At 28.1% G+C, this 19,608-nt stretch overlaps 4 protein-coding genes across 7 annotated transcripts; 2 read left to right on the top strand and 2 right to left on the bottom strand.

Moving 5' to 3' along the window:
• Window positions 1-289: 289 nt before the first annotated feature.
• LOC132915173 (endoribonuclease Dcr-1) lies at window positions 290-8,687 on the top strand. Its single transcript, XM_060974890.1, has 20 exons — window positions 290-516; window positions 601-716; window positions 817-976; window positions 1,077-1,372; window positions 1,919-2,835; window positions 2,929-3,107; window positions 3,342-3,493; window positions 3,597-3,738; window positions 3,837-4,067; window positions 4,142-4,321; window positions 4,422-4,635; window positions 4,717-4,889; window positions 4,965-5,143; window positions 5,362-5,615; window positions 5,685-6,781; window positions 6,856-7,428; window positions 7,494-7,725; window positions 7,804-8,024; window positions 8,109-8,274; window positions 8,358-8,687. Exons 1-20 carry the CDS (start codon window positions 457-459, stop codon window positions 8,603-8,605), a joined length of 5,790 nt encoding a protein of 1,929 aa, XP_060830873.1. The 5' UTR covers window positions 290-456; the 3' UTR covers window positions 8,606-8,687.
• An 808-nt stretch (window positions 8,688-9,495) lies between these two features.
• Window positions 9,496-12,491, bottom strand: LOC132915177 (GATOR complex protein NPRL3). Its single transcript, XM_060974896.1, has 8 exons — window positions 12,134-12,491; window positions 11,822-11,988; window positions 11,431-11,702; window positions 11,266-11,361; window positions 10,985-11,203; window positions 10,589-10,922; window positions 10,338-10,514; window positions 9,496-10,261 (listed from the first exon to the last, which is right to left on the bottom strand). The coding sequence occupies exons 1-8, from the start codon at window positions 12,150-12,152 to the stop codon at window positions 9,887-9,889; spliced, it is 1,659 nt and encodes a 552-aa protein (XP_060830879.1). The 5' UTR covers window positions 12,153-12,491; the 3' UTR covers window positions 9,496-9,886.
• Window positions 12,492-13,093: 602 nt separating this feature from the next.
• LOC132915178 (uncharacterized) lies at window positions 13,094-15,609 on the top strand. Of its 2 annotated transcripts, XM_060974899.1 has the most exons (6): window positions 13,094-13,212; window positions 13,604-13,841; window positions 14,041-14,143; window positions 14,272-14,536; window positions 14,807-14,960; window positions 15,038-15,609. In XM_060974899.1, the coding sequence occupies exons 2-6, from the start codon at window positions 13,604-13,606 to the stop codon at window positions 15,220-15,222; spliced, it is 945 nt and encodes a 314-aa protein (XP_060830882.1). In that variant the 5' UTR covers window positions 13,094-13,212; the 3' UTR covers window positions 15,223-15,609. The 2 variants fall into 2 exon arrangements, with proteins under 2 accessions (XP_060830882.1, XP_060830881.1); XM_060974898.1 differs by having other exon boundaries at window positions 14,272-14,524; window positions 14,807-15,609.
• Window positions 15,610-16,469: 860 nt separating this feature from the next.
• LOC132915175 (sentrin-specific protease 1-like) lies at window positions 16,470-19,442 on the bottom strand. 3 transcript variants are annotated; one of them, XM_060974895.1, is made up of 3 exons: window positions 19,272-19,442; window positions 18,918-19,021; window positions 16,470-18,759 (listed from the first exon to the last, which is right to left on the bottom strand). In XM_060974895.1, exon 3 carries the CDS (start codon window positions 18,647-18,649, stop codon window positions 16,952-16,954), a length of 1,698 nt encoding a protein of 565 aa, XP_060830878.1. In that variant the 5' UTR covers window positions 18,650-18,759; window positions 18,918-19,021; window positions 19,272-19,442; the 3' UTR covers window positions 16,470-16,951. The 3 variants fall into 3 exon arrangements, with proteins under 3 accessions (XP_060830878.1, XP_060830876.1, XP_060830877.1); XM_060974893.1 differs by having other exon boundaries at window positions 19,155-19,442; XM_060974894.1 differs by having other exon boundaries at window positions 18,918-19,031; window positions 19,155-19,442.
• Window positions 19,443-19,608: the final 166 nt, after the last annotated feature.

A 19,608-nucleotide genomic window follows, 5' to 3' on the forward strand; every position in this document is an offset into this window, starting at 1 on the left:
TTGTTTAATAATAGGAGGATTAATTATAATATAACGTGTACTGTGATTATATTTTCATAAATATTTAATTTCATATATAAAAATATATAATCCACATATATAGGAAAACTGTTATTAATTTTAATTAACATTAAAAAATTTATATTTGAAGATACAAAAATTTAAATAATATTTCTTAAAATACTGAAGATTCTTAAGTAGACATAGTTAGCCAATCAAATTTCGTTTTATACCTTTCATATGCATGAAAGTATGTACATGTATAATATAGTGAACACACAAGTACTTATTGAGTATGAAAATTTTCAACTGTATCATCTTAGCCTAGCCTAACCTTAGATTAGAATTTAATGCAAGATTAAATAATAAATCTTAAAAGCATAATCTTGTTTTTGTTATAGTTAAGAATAACATTTTATCAAATATCGTATTAAGATAGCGAAGGTTATAGATCCCATGGCATTTCCACTGAACGATCAGATTTATACAAAATCTTTTACACCTAGAGAATACCAAGTAAGAGGGAATTTTATAAATTATTTAAAGGATTTTAAGAAAATATATTGTTGTATACAATATTTAAAATAAATATTATTGCAGGTAGAATTATTTTATGCTGCTAAAGATAAAGACATTATTGTTTGTTTAGGTAAAAATTATGAACAAACTTTTATTGTTATAAAATTAATCCAAGAATTTGCTACAAACAATAGAAGGTAATAATATATAGTTATAATTAGTTTTTCTTCTTGGAGAATTCTTGCATTATTGTATTAAATTTCTTTTAAAATTATTTATTGTAAATTGTTAATTTAGATTATTAAGCGAAGGAGGAAGACGATCATTGTTCATATTGACAGATGAAGAAAAATGTACAATAAAAGCAAGCTACATACAACAACTCACAGATTTAAAAGTATTATTATGTGACACTTGTTCACTTACAGAATTTATGGAAAACTTTGAAACTTCTCATGTAAGGAATATTAATGTCTTATTAGAGTAATATATTTACCAACATATATTACTACTAACTTCTTTAATTTTCTATAAATTATTTTTAATAATTTTTTTAGGTACTAGTTACAACTGCTAAGACATGTGCACAATTATTGACAGACAGAAAAATTTTACCATGTCAGATAAATCTAGTCATAATTGACGAGTGCCATAAATCTATAGACAATAACAAGCTAAAATTTATTTTACAAACTATTTCGGCATGTGAGAATGTTCCTAGAATCATTGGATTAGCTGTACCATTGTTTAATTTAACACAAGAGCCTGGAAGATTAGCATTGGAAATAGAAAAAGTAGAAGACACATTTCAATGTGAAGTTGAAACAACTAGTGATATATTATCTATATTGCGGTATGTATATTTTAGTATGCAAGGTAAATCTTGTTGTTAGGGTAAGAAATACAAAAAATTGATTGGCATAAAAATCTTTCTTCTCATAACTTTGCTTGTTTCATAAGTTCAATATAATATACCAAGAACAAATCTTTTTTTGTAAAAAAAATTTGTAAAGGTATTATTAATTGGTTCTATTAAGTCTTAAATTGAAGTAAACATATGTACATTTTATCTTTGAGATAACTCTATTGCGTCTTCTAAAAGACGCAAATATATTAAATTTAAAAATTTTTTAGCTTATTACAGAATAATTAATTTTTCTAATACTATATCTTAATATTATCTTAGATAAAAAGGTATTCAGAATTTTATTAAAAAGATATACTGCAATTTTTAGGAGCATGTATGAAATGAAATGTAATCTTAGGAAAATACATTTTAACATTTCTTCTTTACGTTTCTTTTTTTCTATTTTTAATGAAACAAAAAATAAAGTTATTATAATTATATGATTCTAATATATATGATATTTTTACTTAATAGTGATCTTTTTTTAAATAGGTATAGCCCTAAGCCTAAAGAATATGTAGTAGAATATGCTAAAAATGCAAAAGGAAAATTACATACTACTATAGAAAATTATATATTGCATGCTCTTGAATTTTTACGTGATCATCGTCATGATCCAACTGAGATTTATAATGAAGAATTTTATGAAGACATTCAAAAAATACCAGATCCTACAGAGAAACCTTTTGAGATGATGCAAGACTTTTTGTACATATTAGAAACTCTTGGACCATGGTGTGCAGATCGTGCTGCACTGGCTCTTCTAATTTTAACAGAAAAATTAAAAGTAAAGACACCTTATGAAAGACATTACCTATTATTAAACATGGTAGCATCCGTTTTCACAAAAATACGAGCTTTATGTGATAATACATTTGAAGTTTTATCTGAAAAGGAAAGAATATATAAATATACTACTCCAAAGGTTCATAGATTATTGCAAATTTTAAAAACATATACACCGTATTATAATAAAGATATTAATAATAAACTAAATGAAAATATTTCTCAAAAGTTACCAGTAAATAATAGGGAAGGGTTTACTAGAGATAGATTTGTGCAATCTAAAAAATCAGATCGTAATTGGAAAAGTAATGAAGAAAATTGTAGAAGACCACCTAGAGCACCACGACACATGCGTGGTATTACAGATCCTGACCTACTTTGTGGAGTAATTTTTGTAAATAAGGCATTTGTGGCAAAAGTATTGTTTTATTTATTAAACGAAATATCTATGCATGATGATGACTTACATTTTTTGTCACCTCTTTATACGATTGAGAGGAATATTGAAGATATTAGTTATTCAAAAGATGTAGAAATAGAACATAGAAAACAAGAAGAAGTTTTGAAAAGATTTAGGATACATGAATGTAATTTACTAATTTCGACTTCAATTTTAGAAGAAGGTTAGTCACTAATTTATCTTATTATTACTACATAACTTATTTTAGATACTATTTTATTAATATTATACTAATATACCGTTTTATGTTTGTTAGGTATAGATATTCCCAAATGCAATTTCGTAATGAGGTACGATTTTCCAAAAACTTATCAGTCATATGTACAATGTAAAAGTCGTGCAAGAGCTACAGATGCATTATATGTGTTATTAGTACCGCAAGAAATGTCAAAGGAGTATATATGGCAGCTAGCTCAATATCATTACATAGAAAAGGTATTAAATTATGGTATATTCTTTTTAATTACTTTAATTATTCGTTATGGTAAAATTTAATGGAATATATGAACTGGATCTGATGTTTGATTAATGACTATATTGTCTGCTCGATTTAATTTAGTCATAAACTTCAGTGTGTACCAGTTTTAATATCAGCCATTTAATGTGGTTCATTACCTGTGTCCATCCCAGTCGAAAGTTTTAATGGAAGAGCATCAATCTATTTTGTAGACTTTGTTAGTAAAATGTTCTAATAACGAACCATCTGAAGAAGAAGAAAACGAAGCAGACATGTATGCTGCTATGATACCACATTATAAACCGCTTGATGGAGATGATGCACCTAAAGTTACTTTTAATTCTGCTATATCACTAGTAAACAGGTAGTATAAAATTATGAATAGAAAACAATAAAAACACTTTAAGTATTTTATAATCATAATTCTAGAAATTATTTCATATTATTATAAAATTTTATTCATTTAGATACTGTGCAAAATTACCTAGTGATACTTTTACAAGGTTAACTCCAGAATGGTCCATTCGAGAAATGGATGTTGATAATAAATTTATGTACACATGTTCTTTACGACTTCCTATAAATTCTCCAGTAAAATATGTTGTATTGGTAAATATTTTTGTTCTTTATAATGGAAGCATAATATTAAATCTTTTCCAATATGTATGTGTGTATGTGAATTATTGTATATTACACTATTATTTCAGTCATATCCTATGCCTAATAGAGCTATGGCAAGACGAATGGCTGCTTTACAGTTATGCATTGATTTACACAGAAAAAATGAAATAGACGATAATTTGTTACCCATTGGGAAGGAAAATTTTAAAGCTAAACCAGAGGATGCAGAAGTACCTGCTCTACCAGATGAAAGTAAAGTGGATTTTTCTGAAGCTCGACCGGGAACGACTAAGCGCAGACAATATTATTATAAAAAGGTTTTATTCATAAAAGATAAAAATTATAGTAATATATACTTTATTTAATCCTAATATTAAATTGTGCTTCATAGACAGCCGAGGCATTAACAGATTGTAGACCAATAATTGGAGTTCCTTCTTATTTATATCATATTAATCTGGTTTTGAGTTGTCCTTTACCTGAAGAACAAAATACAAGAGGTCGACGTATATATCCTCCTGAGGAATCAGCTATTGGTTTTGGTATAATAACATTAAAAGAAATTCCTAAGGTAGTCATAATTATACACATACACACGCGCGCGCGCGCACACACACATACACAAAATGTATAAATTGCTTGCAATATTAATCATTAACTTTTCATTTTAGTTATGTCCATTTCCTATTTATACTAGATCTGGGGAAGTTCATGTAAAATTAAAACTTAGTAAACAGACTATAATTCTGAATGAAATGCAAGTAGAAAAAATTGCCATTTTTCTTAATTATACTTTTACAAATGTATTAAGATTACAACAATATTTGATGCTTTTTGATCCTAATGCTTCAGAGAACTCATATATGATTGTACCTGTGAAATTAGGTAACTGTAAACATTGTTAAAAATATTATCATTATTTATATTATATTTGATATTATATACATACAAATCTATTTTTAACAGATGAACAATCTGACGTCATTGTAGATTGGAATTTTTTAGAATGTATATATAAAAATCGAAATGCAGGGCCAACTAAAGTTCCAGAAGAAATCAGAAAAAATTTCAAGTTTGATGCATCGAAATACCATGATGCAGTAATTATGCCATGGTATAGAAGTCAGGATCAACCTCAGGTATTTTAATGAAAATCTAATATAAATGGAAAAACGTTACAAGTGAAATACATTATATTTTCTTGCTCGTTTTAGTACTTTTATGTTGCTGAAATTTGTACAAATTTAAATCCCAAATCTTCTTTTCCTGGTGATAATTATAGCACTTTTGAAGAATATTATCTTAAAAAATATGATATACAGATACAAAATTTAGATCAACCTTTACTAGATGTGGATCACACATCAGCTAGATTGAATTTTTTAACACCAAGGTAGATATGATGCAAAATATATGATTATATTTAAAATTGTTTTTGTAATTATATTTATAATTGTTTTGTTTGTAATTTATAATATTTATAATATATATATATATATATATATATATATATATATATATATATATATATATGTATACACACAATATTATTATTAAATAAATATGAAATAAAATAAATATACTATATTTATATCTAATATTTTATTTTAGATATGTTAATCGGAAAGGTGTTGCTTTACCAACAAGCAGTGAAGAAACAAAACGGGCAAAACGGGAAAATCTGGAGCAAAAACAAATTCTTGTTGCTGAATTATGCGCAATTCATCCTTTTCCAGCTTCACTTTGGAGACAAGCAGTTTGTTTACCTTGTATTTTATATAGAATTAATGCTCTATTACTTGCTAATCAAATACGGTGTCAAGTTGCACGAATGATAAATTTAGGACAGGAAAATTTAAATCTCGGTAGATATAAAATTATAGAAATTACTTCTGGAGTTTTCGTTTTTTGATTTTAATGTGAAAATATTTTAGATTTTGAATGGCCACCATTAGATTTTGGTTGGAGTTTAGCGGAGGTTTTAAAGAAATCTAAGGAATCTGAAAAAGCAAAGTTAGCCAGAAATGAAACTATCCAACAAAATTCTGCAAATGATACAATTGATAATAAATGTCAAAATATCCCTAAAGATATAATAGACAGTTTACACAAATCAAATGACGAAACTGAATTAGAAATTGGTACTTGGTCAAGCGACATGGCAATGAATTCTCTGGTTTTTGAAACAAATAATTTAAAGTCATTTCCCTTAAATGTAACTGTTTTACCAGATGATTTTAACTGGAGTTATATTCGATACGGATCCCCTTCATGTGAATCAGATTTCGACGGTTATGAATCAGACGATTTTTATGACGATGGATTTGTCGATACTTGTGATGGAAGTGAACATGAAAACAGAAGGTTACGAATTGCTTACATGGGAGAAAATATTGCAGAAGCTGTAGAAGACAAGAAACAGATGTCTAAGCAAAAGACTAATAAAAAAGTTTTGAATTTGTTAGAAGCTGAGAAAAGTTTGGATGACGTTTTATGGTCGTACACGGAAGAGAAAGAGAATTCTTCAATTGCGAAGCATAGACAAGCTCATTACGAATTTGCTAAAGTAAGAGAATGTGAAATAATGCAAAATGGATCTTTTATATCCTGTGACAATGAAATTGCAATAAAAAAAAAAGCTTCATGTAATTTACAATGTGAAGAGAATTTGCCAAATTATAAACACAAAGATTATGTAGAAACTGTAGTCGAGAAATTCACTAAAGAAATATTAAATAACAATGATACTATACAACTGATAAAAAAGGATTCTAATCCATCGAAATTTACATATCATTCGGATAGTAATCTTTTTAGCTTTGATTTTCAACCAGAACTAGAAAACCATGCGGGCCCAAGTCCCAGTTTAATCTTGCAAGCTTTAACTATGTCCAATGCAAATGATGGTATTAACTTAGAACGTTTAGAAACTATTGGTGATTCTTTTTTGAAATATGCTATAACTACTTATTTATATTGTACATATGATAATATACACGAAGGCAAGCTTAGTCACTTGAGATCTAAACAGGTATACAAAATTCGAAATATTAATTAGCTTTGTTGGTTGTAATAATTTATTTTAATATAATGGAAACCTTTTAGGTCAGTAATTTAAATTTATACAGATTAGGGAGACAAAAAATGTTAGGTGAGAGCATGATAGCAACAAAATTCGAACCACATGACAATTGGTTACCTCCTTGTTATTATGTTCCAAAGGAACTTGAACAAGCATTAATTGAATCTGGTGTACCTTCTACTTTGTGGAATCAAGCCGACATTCCAGCTTTGCAAGCCGTAAATCCTTCTGAAATAACTCAATTAGTTCGAGAAACGGAACAAAAATTGGGTGTCATGAAAACTGAACTTGATCGGAATGAGACATCACTTTCGAATAATTTAGATAATATGCGTTGTTTTATACCGTACAATTTAATTACGCAACATAGCATTCCTGATAAAAGTATTGCAGATTGCGTGGAAGCGTTGATTGGAGCTTATTTAATTGCTTGCGGATCTAGAGGTGCATTACTTTTCATGACTTGGTTAGGGATTCATGTTTTACCTACAGAAGAGATTACTATCATACAAGAATCAGAACCAAGAGAAAGAGTTCCAGGTAGTACCCCTTATATAAAAGGAACGAACGAAAAAGGACAAACAACATGGACACAGGTATCTATAATTGATTTATATAGCTATAAATAAATATCATATATAAAGCATATCAATTATTGTAGATTCGTTATGGAAAATTGGAAGAGCCACAAAATCCCTTACTTCGATACATTCCTGATCCAGAACAAGAATTAAAAATGATGCTTGATGGTTATGAAGAATTAGAGAAAAGTATAGGATATGAATTTCATGACATTAGTTATTTATTACAAGCATTTACTCATGCATCATATCAACCTAATAGGCTGACAGATTGTTACCAACGTTTAGAGTTTCTTGGAGATGCTGTTTTAGGTAGCAAATAATCGGTTCTTTTCATTCTAGTATAATTTCCAATAGTGAAAAATTTAATATAAAAAATTGTAATTCTAGATTATTTAATAACAAGACATTTATATGAAGATGCTCGTCAACATTCTCCAGGTGCTTTAACAGATTTACGATCCGCCTTAGTTAATAATACTATATTTGCTTCTTTAGCTGTAAGATGTGGATTTCATAAATATTTTCGACATCTTTCTCCTGGTCTAAGTATTGTCATAAATCGTTTCGTTAGGATTCAAGAAGAAAATGGACATTCTATTAGCGAAGAAGTAAGAAGCTTTAAACAAATTTGCTTATATATATGCATTACATGTGTGTCTATATTTCATTATTATTATTTGTTTCTTTTTAAGTATTGTTTAATTGGAGAAGAAAAATGCGAAGAAGCTGAAGATGTAGAGGTACCAAAAGCATTAGGTGATGTTTTTGAATCATTAGCTGGTGCAATTTATTTAGATAGTGGAATGTCCTTGGATGCAGTATGGAGCGTCTATTACGCCATTATGAAAAATGAAATTGGTAACTTCTTAAAATATCTTTTATCTAATTACAAAGATAAATTTTTTATGAAAAGAAACAACAGGGATATTTTACTATTTCAGAACAATTCAGCACCAGTGTTCCTAAATCTCCAATTCGTGAACTATTAGAATTAGAGCCTGAAACAGCAAAGTTTGGAAAACCAGAAAAATTGGCTGATGGACGAAGAGTTCGAGTTACAGTAGATGTTTTTGGTAAGGGCTCTTTTAAAGGAATTGGCAGAAATTATAGAATTGCAAAATGTACTGCAGCAAAATGTGCTTTAAAAAAGCTGAAGAAGATGCAGAATTATTCAGGAGATAAACTATGATAGCATATACAATATTAGATCAAAATGAAAACATAAAATGAGATTAATTTCTGTATTACTGTTAAAATATATTTCTATAAAAATTGTATCCATAAATACTTATGAATTTGTAATATAAACAAATTTTATGTATTCTAGCCTAAAATAACATTGCACTAACGTTATAGAATGGATTTATGAATTGCACGAATTAATAGAAACGATATGTATCGAACTTCATTATTACAATTAACGAAACAAAATTTTGGGGAAGAAGCGTAAATATATTGTTATATTGTAAATATTTAAACAATCATATAAAAAGTACTTAAAAATTCCAAAACTATTTTTCAAATATGCTATATTAAAATACGTATTTCTGGCATTCAATGTATTATAAGTATTGATTTAATTAATTGTAAGTAACTTTTTTCTATGACATAAAATATCTTTCGAGCATCTCATTACCTTATAAATTATGCAATTTGTTGTTTACCAATTTTCCTCAAAATTCTAGTCAACACATTATATGTTTTTTAAATATATTTTCCCAGTAGTAAAAAGATTTAGAACCGGTGGAATTTTTTATAATAAAAATATACACAATAAACATATTGTATAAAAAGATTAATATGTATTAGGGAAATTAATAGCTAAATTTAAAAAGTTAAAAATTAATATCTTCTTTCTTAATGAAGTTGTTCCCATTATAATTTTTTATACCTTTAAATTTTTATCAATACCTAATTATTATTTATTAAGAAATTGACAATTTCGATTTCAAGTAAAATTACGAAAAATGTATAATCTAAAACGGAAACTACATCATACGGTCATACGATATGATAAGTTTAAAATTGTTATATATATATATGTGTGTGTAGATGGTACACATCATTGTATCATGTACATATGCCACTTTTTATTAATTTTTATTAATCATTTTTCTGCATATTTGAATGTAATGTAATCGTTATGTAACTAGCATTACCTTTCTTTTTTTGTAGAAACGAATATAATATAAATCATATAAGTTGTACGAAATTTTTGTAATAAATGTTTTTAATTACATAAAATAAGAGAACGAATTTTAAATTGTGCTATAAAATTAAATTTTTTTAATATGATACAATAATGTTATTATATGTATATTTAAATATATTAAAACTTTCAATTAGATCGGAATATGATAATACGATCGGAACCTGAAGAACCACGAATATATCATTTAATTAGAAATGTTTGCAAAATGTAATATATATACAATTTAATATCTTTTTATATCTATTCAAAATAAAAATGTTAAGAGCCAAACTGGCTATAAAAAAGAGCTATAGCAGGATCTTCACATTTGCATGTAATTAACACGTCTCGAAATTTATCTAAGATTTGTAATAATTGCGATCTACGAATATTTTCTAAATACATAATCTCTTCTAAATGATGACCTCCATTAAAGTAACCAAGACGGCATAATCTGTCAAGTAATTTTCTATCATCAGAAGGAATATCATACTCTTCCGATTGATAATTGTATATTCCATTTTCTTTATGAAGTGTTATTGATAGTTCTTCATTTATATCAGCTGAAGTACCTTTTGGAACATCACTTAAATTACATGCACTATTACTATCTGTGATTTCATTTATATTATGATTCAATTCATCTTTTGCATCCTTAAAAAATATGTGACAGATTATAGTTAAAAAATAATTTAATTTATAGTTAAAAAATAAATTTCTTTAAACTTACCAATGATACTCGTCCGTGTACAGTTGGCATATATTGTACATATGTATGTAGTTGTAAAAGTAAATGATTCTTTAATAACCATATTATTATTTTTACTAATTGTGTTTGTTGTTGTGACTGGCTCAAAGGATTTAACTGTTGACTTATGGAAATTGGTAGTGAAAAATCACTGAGAACCTATTACCAGTAGAAATTTAATTTTACATACAATTCGAATAATATAAAATTATATAAACAATTCTATCACATACTTGTAAAAGACAAAGCCCAGGAAATTCTTCAGAAAATACCTCTAACAATTGATTTGTAATAATAGCATCTGGTGATACAACATAAACATTGCTTTCACAAAGAGGATAAATTATAGTAGCTTTAGCCCAATATATTAAATGCCCAGTCAATTGAAAAACTTGAGTTAGTGTTAAGTCAGAATCAGCAGCTAGAGTTTGTAGACTTTTTAAAGGACTATACATTTGGATTAGGCGTTTAAGTGCAGGAGAAGAATCTATTGGAAGTGAATCTAATAAATCTAAAGGTTCAATGAGTAATAGTATACCGTGATAAGGCCTTAAACTGTTTAAACACCTGCAATAAAGTTTAATGTTCAATATTTACTTCAATTTGTAATTATTGAATATAATATTTACCTGTCTATTATTTCTGGATTGATAACAAATCCCTTTTTATGAGATTGATGAACCTTTTGTGGGAGACAGAAACGTACTTGAATCCATTTATTAATCATAATATTGATTATACCAGAAGTAGTAAGACTACTAAACACAGACTTCAAATCACGTGAAAGTGAACTTCTTTGCAATATTAATTCATATGGCGACTCATCACAATCACTTTCACCTTCTGATCTATAAATACATATAAGAAGTTCCAATTGTTATTCTTTCATCACACATATAATTCTATATACCTAGTAGCAACTTCATCATGAGTAGAAACCATAATCTTTATTTCTTCTGTTAAAAATCCACATCTCTTTTCTTCGTGTCTCAAAGCTATGCCTAACCTAAGATAAATAACACTTGAAATTTTGTCTTTCATATATCATGCTTTTATAATATAATATATGACAAACCTCCTACTTAAATCATAATAACATTTTACTATAGAATGGCTGGCTTGAGCTTGAAGGGCAAAAACTATATTAAAAAGCATCGAAGAATTAACCTCTTTCATTCCATGAGATGGAACTAAAGTTGGATGTCCAACAAAACGGACATCATTTACTTTTAATTCGAACTTTTGTTCACATAATTCTGGTTTAACAGCAAATAACGTAGATAATACTTCATCAGTTACTCCGGTCAAATTTCCATTGCTTATGTTAGAGATTGGAAAAGGTAAAGACTGTTAATAAAATTTATTGAATGTTATTAAATTACTTTATTTGTGCAATGATATTATGTGATATTGAATTAATGACATTTGTCACAAAGAACTAAGTCAGAATATTATATGAAACAGACCTGTAATAAATCCTCTGTGATAGTTAAAGAATAAGGATTTTTTCTTCTAGTACATTGATTAGAATCTCGTGTATATTTCGCTACGTGTGGATATCGAAATAAAAGTCTATCACCTTTACTATCACTTTTCACAAGAATTATACTCAATGGATTTATCTCCATAATTGCTGTTAATTGATATAGAGGTTATATGAAATCTTGTCATCAATAAATTATTAACCAGAAACTTTAATTAGTTAGAAAGGAAATCGGTAAATATATAATCGGTAAAAATATAAACTCGAAATAATTTTATATTCGAGATATAAATACCATTTTTCTGAGTAAACATTTTTTGACATATTGCTCACTACGTTTTACCGGAACCATGCGGTTTAGATATTACGCTATTCTTAAGTTTAACACACATGTATTTTGGTTTAACAAACATGGTTTTTTAAAGGTTCGTTTAAGAAATTTGTACTGCAAATTCATAGATATTATATGACTATAATTAAACATTTAATTGTATGTTTAAGTAGTCAAATTATTTCTCGTGTTTAGTGTACTGATTACAGTGGTAATGTGTTTATACATTTATCATTCTTTATCCTGTTTTTGAATACTATAGGATTGTTTTGCCTCCAATCAATGTCTATTATAATATTTTAATAAAATTTATATTTTAATTTAAGAAACGACAATCTAATCATCTTACATTAATTATTGTAACTAGCAGAATATCAGAAAGGATATAGAAAAACCCAAGAACGACTTTTGGAATAACGACTGATTGCATATATACTCTTACTACTGACAATACATCTAAAGAACTTATTTTATTCATGCAATTAATTCATTAATACTTATTTACACTCAATATTTTTGAACGAATTAGAAATAAAATTTGTAAAATTATTACATGCAGTATACATACAATTATTAAATGCTATAAAATTCTAACGTATAGTATATATAATTCTCTCTCTATATACATTGTATATACATATAATACTTTGAAATTGTATCTTACTACACTGTATCTTTTTCTAAACTTTTAAATCTTGTGGTCATGCAATGATCTGCTGTACATATGCGATAAAATACATTAAGCGAATAATTCTAAATAATATAATATATTTTACTTTTTTTAAAAATATGAAAGACATAGTTCAATTACGACTGATAAAGATAATATCATTAATTTTTTTTTAAATCGTACACGTACATTATACGTAGAACATTATTGTATGAATAAATTAAATGATATTATTGTTTGTTGTTACAGGCGCAAGGAGTAGACTGGCTGAAGAAATTTTCTCCGCCGTTCAATACGACAACGCGTGCGCTTTTCTTCCGGAGGAGCCAGTAGTCGTTCTAATGATACTTTCGTACGAGGGTGTTGTTTAACGGTGAGAATGTACTTTTCAGTGTTATTATTGTTTTCTTCGTACTTAAAAATAAATAAGACAATGCATATCATATTGTTTTTATCGTTCACCTATTTTTTCAATTAAATTGAAGATAATATAAAAACCAACATTAGGAATCAAAGGTGTTAATTAATCACAAAAAAAAGCAAAGAGTAAATGAAATATAATAACTTTATAAATATTAAATAATGATCATCTTGTTAAATATATAATAAATGTTTACCTCATATTGTTGGCTGTTCCTTTTAAGTAAATTAAAAATATAATTAATCAAGCAAAGAATAAGTGGTTTAAACAAATTTCGTTTAGCTTAACGATACAATAAAAATTAGTCATTATTAATTAACTATTTCTGTAATGTTAATGATAGATGAGAGGTTTTGATTTAACAATGAATAATTCGGGTTGTGCGACTTGCACACTCGAACCACCGCCTGATATTCTTCATATACCGCCACCGCCGTTCCCAGCGATTCTCCAACAAAGTTCCGACTTTTATCCGCACACGGATTTATTATCGTTTCCACCTCATCTCAATGACAGCCCTTGTAAACATTTCTGCGATCGCCGCTCCGAAGGTGTTCAATACATAGAAATGCCTCAACAAGGTCTACTATGAAATCTATAATTATTTTACACTCACTTATTTGTACTCGTTTAATCAATTTATTTAATTATTTGTATTTATAATTCGATGATCTATCATGTTATATTTTAAACATTTTCAATTTTAAAAAATGATCAAAACGAAAAAATACGTGCTTTATCTAAGGATAAATAAATATATATAATTCATTATATTTTTAGGAACAGTATTTGACGATACATGGCTGCTGGTTCTAATATCCTCCTGTATCGGTATAATTTTCATAGGCATCATTCTAGCAATATTACTCTTGAAATGCAAATTGTAAGTCTCCTTCCATTATTTCTTTTTTAGGAATAATAAGATATAGAACAATCAAAATTATCAGTTAAATACAAATTGAAACAATAAACAATATAACAATATAAACAATATAAACTTTTACTCTGCAGCAATAGAAGTGGCAAGAGTGGCGTAATTTCCATACCAAACACAACATCTGCTATACAAGCAAAAAACGGGAGGATTCAAAACGAAGCCGTTCTCTATCCCTGTGCAGCTGATACTATGCAAGATAGCCGTGTTATGTGGGCTACCCTGACACCACGGGGTACCACCAGACACTATCTGGAGGAACATACCTATGAAACTATTGGCGGTGGACAATTCCACAAGCGTGCCTGTTCAACTACGCCAACTGAACATGTAAAACTTAAGGCAATTTAATATTACGTTTGTATACGTAGTTATACTTTCATTCACATACACGGTTCCAAAAAATTTTGTTACAATTGAAATAAATCGAATAAACTATCGATAGTGAAAAATAATTGTAACTCTGAACAATGATAAAACGAAAACAATATATGCTGACTAATATAAGAATAAAGGAAGAATGTACAATTATTTATTCCAAAAAATTGTATATTCCTCGAATGAAGTAGGGAAACATTTAAAATATCTGAAGATAGATTATTGATTTTGCAGACTTACGCAGATCCACCGGTAACTACCCCGATTCAAAATCGCCTGAAGGACGACAAAGCCTTTGATAACACTGCGTTTGTAGATTACGAAGAACCTTCGTTAATAAAGACTGACTATTATCAGCTCAATGATGTTTTGGAGTCGAATGATCCAGGCAATGTTTTAATACTTACATCTTTACTGATAAATATAATTAGCGCATCTGTAATTTAATTTTAATTTTAATTATAGGTATACAAAGAGGAACATCGCGTCCACGCGTCAGTTCGCCGACACGAATCGAACATCCAAATTTACCACCCCTTAATCTTCACCCTCATAAACGTTCCTCTCGTAAAGGATCTGCTACACCACAAGCTTCAGATACTTTATTAAGAAGTAGTATCACATCATCTACATATATTCCTACTATATAAGTTTTACGTCCAATCTTTGTTATACATACATATTTAAAGGCTTATATAATAAGCGACATAAACAACAGTACATTTTGTATACATTACCTTTACACCTAGTCATTATAAATAAGAAATAACTGCCAGTCAAATTAAAGCGACCTAGTCGTTAGCCGGTATATGTAAATTATATGTACTTCCTTCTTTAACCGATTAAAAAATTAAAATCATAGTAATGTGATCGAGTTAGTATATTTAGATATATAACATTCTGTATATGTTAAATTTGTATTGTGTATGAAATATCATATATCTAATAAAAATTAGGGATATATGTAAAAATTAATCTTATTTCATACATCCATGTATATTTTATTTTGGCCAATAAAATTTTATTATTTTCACAAACATTTTCATAATATTAATTTCTTACAGGTAGGAACTCAGATATAGTTAAACAAAGAAGATAATATGTAAGTATTTTTGTATGTATTAAATATTAATAATTCTAAAGTCCCTGTAAATTTTGATTTTATATAAAAACCAGATTGATGAAACATGTTAGTGTTTTATAAATCTACCGTATTTCATATAAGTATACATTTATGTAGGATCTTTACTATAATTAGTTTATTTACAATAAATGGATTAAACAAATGTTGGTGAAACAGGAAACGATGGTTGTTTAACGTGAACTAATCACAATAACGTATTATAATTAAGACAAATAGATAGTTAATTTGTAATTCTCGTCACCACGGTCTCGTCCAACGCTCTCTCTCACGCGGACCACACTCTCTCGACAACGCAATTAACACTCTCTGACTTCTCAACTAACACTCTAACTGTTAATTTGTCTTTCTCCCTTAGAATCCCTTTGTCTTTTGTCTTAGCCTCACCACGCACGTGTTTCGTAACTTAACTGGCTCGTGGCCAGGGTCACGCAGGCTTTTTCCGCGAAACTATTCGATTGAAGGACCGACGATACATTGTTGGACCTGTCGGCACTTCGGCTTTATCGCGACATTGTTTATAGTTCGCCTGATATCTCTTAGGCCTTTCGTCCATGATACTACGTTTATATACGAATGAAACTCAAAATGTATATATGGACAGTTTGACATAATCAAATTTGCAACTCGATATTGTTTAAGATATGAGTCAGGCTTAAATACTGAAATAAAGTGTTTATAAAATAAAACTATAATTAGAAAACTTAGTTTTTATTATATAAATAGTTTCAAACATAAAATATATCTGTATATAAGTAATTTTATAATTTTACATTTATTCGAAATAAAGCATTATAATACATTACATCTTTTTATTCTTGTATAAAGAATGTGCAGTAGCTAAATATTACACTTTTTATTGATGAATTTTGTCATTAAAATAAGTGTGATTCCTATTAAGAGGAAATACTATTTATTATGACATTATTTTTTCGACTTGTGTTAACAAATTATTGTTTCTCTTTACATTAAAAAAAGAAATTAACATTCCACTTTTAAACAAATATGATACTACAAAAAAAAAAGATTATACTGTGTAACTCTTTTAAATACTATAGTAATAATATGAATAACATTACTTTTCCATATAAATGTTCACAGAATATTCTCAGAATGTCTTTAGAATATTCTATCTAGTAGTAAACTTTTTTATGCTAAAATATTTTGTAATTTTTGGAAGTTGTTGTAAGTTATTCTGCTTATACATTGTCATTAGTTGTTTAAATAAATACCTTTTTTTATAAAAGCTTGGACTTCAGTATTTCATAAATCATCTTATTTCGAAAATATGGCATATCTTGCTGTGTAAACGTGATCTTTTTATTTCCACAAATATATTCAGCAAACATACAAGAGAAGACTCCGCAGTCACTGCCATTCATTTGTTGTGGGATATTTTTGGCACACTCTAATTTCCAGCTACTGGTATCATAAGTTTGCTTCTTTTTATCCAAACTTTCATCCTCCAAATATTGTCGTAATGCTGACAGACACTTGGAGTTATTGCCACCCATACTGTCATAATAACGAATAGACTTATCCCTAAAATCGATTATCGACATACACCAATGAATGCCTAAATGTATAGGAACAACTATAATATCCTGTGAAAAAATATCAATTTTTCTAGTCCATCTTCTTAAGGATGAATGTCCACCTGAGATCAATTTTGGATAAAAAAACGTATTCATAGCATGTACTTTTGGATATTTATCATTACTAGTACTTCTGGCTATTAATAAATTCATATAAAAATTTATTACTTCATCGTTTAACCAATTCAAATCAGCTAATGTATGAATATCTCTTCTTGTTATTCCTAAACCAAATCCTTCAACAAGAACTTCATCTGAAGGTCGAGAAATAAGAGCATTTCTTACTTCTTGCAGCATTTCTTCCGTTAATGTAGGTAATTCTGGCTCTTCTAATTTTTCTCTTTCCAAAACAGCCTCACATAATCTTATAGATCGTGCTAGATGTTCTTCTAGTGCAGCTTCTCTTGCTAAACGATTATGCTTAGACAAAACACAGGTCATTCTTTTAAGCTCCTCTGCCTCTTTATGACGTTGTTCGATTCGTTCATTGTATCTTTTTGTTACTTGAGGAACAAAATCCTCTCTCATTACAGCTTTTGCTGCTAATCGATCTCTTAAGGTGTTTGTAGTTATACTTTCAGGATATTTATTTTGTGCAGATTTTTCTACAGTCGTATCTTTTTTAGGACATTGTGTCTCATTGCGAATGGAATGTATTGTCCTTTCTTTCTCATCGTTATCTACATTGATAATTATTTCCCTGCCTTTTTTTTCTCTAATTGGAATAGTCCAATGCATTTGTAACGTTCTATCATGTTTTCTAAAAGCTGGCTGAGTTTTAGGAAAAGGAGACGAAGAACCAGATTTATCTAAATCTATTACTTCTATTGGTTTCTGTCTAGATCTTTTATCTTCGCGTTTATCACATATAACATCTATCCTACGTGGGAAAAAATTTTGTAATAACTCTTCGTATTGATTTTTTTCTCTTAGACGATGAGTTTTAAATAATGTCGAACATTGTTGATGTGGCACAACATTTTGTCCTCTATCACTTTTATTACTAGAATGTCCCATATTTACTTTATCATAACATTGGTGTGATTTTGATGATGAAAAGGTTGACTGACAACATGTCAGTGACTTGTCTCTACTATTACATGTACCATTTAATCTATTAGATGATTTAATAGGAGAATATTTATCTTTAGAAATATCTTGAATATCACCATCGCTGTCATCTTTAATCTCAATGGGTTCTTCCTCCACGTTAATGATATTGTAATCACAACGATGTTTTTTAGGAGTAACAAATTCTTTTTCTGAACTAAATGAAACTCTACGCTTTCTAGGTGCTTCATCTACCCACCCAAAAAATTTTTTTAGGAAGTCGAATATCATGATTGTTGTAAAAAAACAGTTGCTTGTAGCACAAAATCCAATTGTCTTTTACTAATATTGCCATTCAATATATTGTAAATGATGTATCTTTTATTATTTCTCATATAATTCTGAAAATTTTATCAAAGTTTCATCAGTCATGTAATGAACTAACATGCTATAGTAATATAATATAATGTAACATAATATAACATAATATAATATAATAGGATATACAAGTAAGTATCTAATGTATAAAAAGAGAAAAATTGTTAAATGTAATACTTACAGTGTATGCAGATAAACATATATATATCTGTATATATACGTGTGTGCATATACATGAAGATTGAGATTGATAACCGCTACGTCACAATTGTTAATTCAAATAACCTAAAATAATCTTTAAGATTATTTGAGATATTTTAATATCAAAATAAATAAATATAGAAGAAATATTTAAACATAAATCATTAATTGTAAATAAAAAGTATGACTACATATAAATAACAGAATGCAACTGTACCTATAATTAATTTGATTTATTATTGTAAAGCTTGGGGTTTCATGTTAATAACCGGCATTATGAATTTTGTAATGTTCCAAAGAAATATAAAAAAATTCTACATTTAACGCTACGTACTTCACATACAAATTTAAACAGCAAGTATACTAATAAACTGTGTGTTCAATTCCATTGTAATAATGCAGAATATGGATTGACAACTCCCGCGTATTTCATGGAAAAATTAACGCCCTTTGGTGTCACTTTTAAGAACTACATGTTTGATTTCCTTTCTTTGTTAAGTTATTGCGTGAACTTAGTTTTAATGTATTTATACTTAGCGATATCGATATGTAAATTAGGAGCGAAATTTAAAATTGTCTATGGTCATACGACTGTGATTTGTACATACATACATGTATGTATATATATGTACATATACACACACTAAATATGAAAATATTCAAATATTCAA

The sequence above is a fragment of the Bombus pascuorum genome, chromosome 16 (assembly GCF_905332965.1).
Source record: "Bombus pascuorum chromosome 16, iyBomPasc1.1, whole genome shotgun sequence".
NCBI classification, from domain to species: Eukaryota; Metazoa; Arthropoda; class Insecta; order Hymenoptera; family Apidae; genus Bombus; species Bombus pascuorum.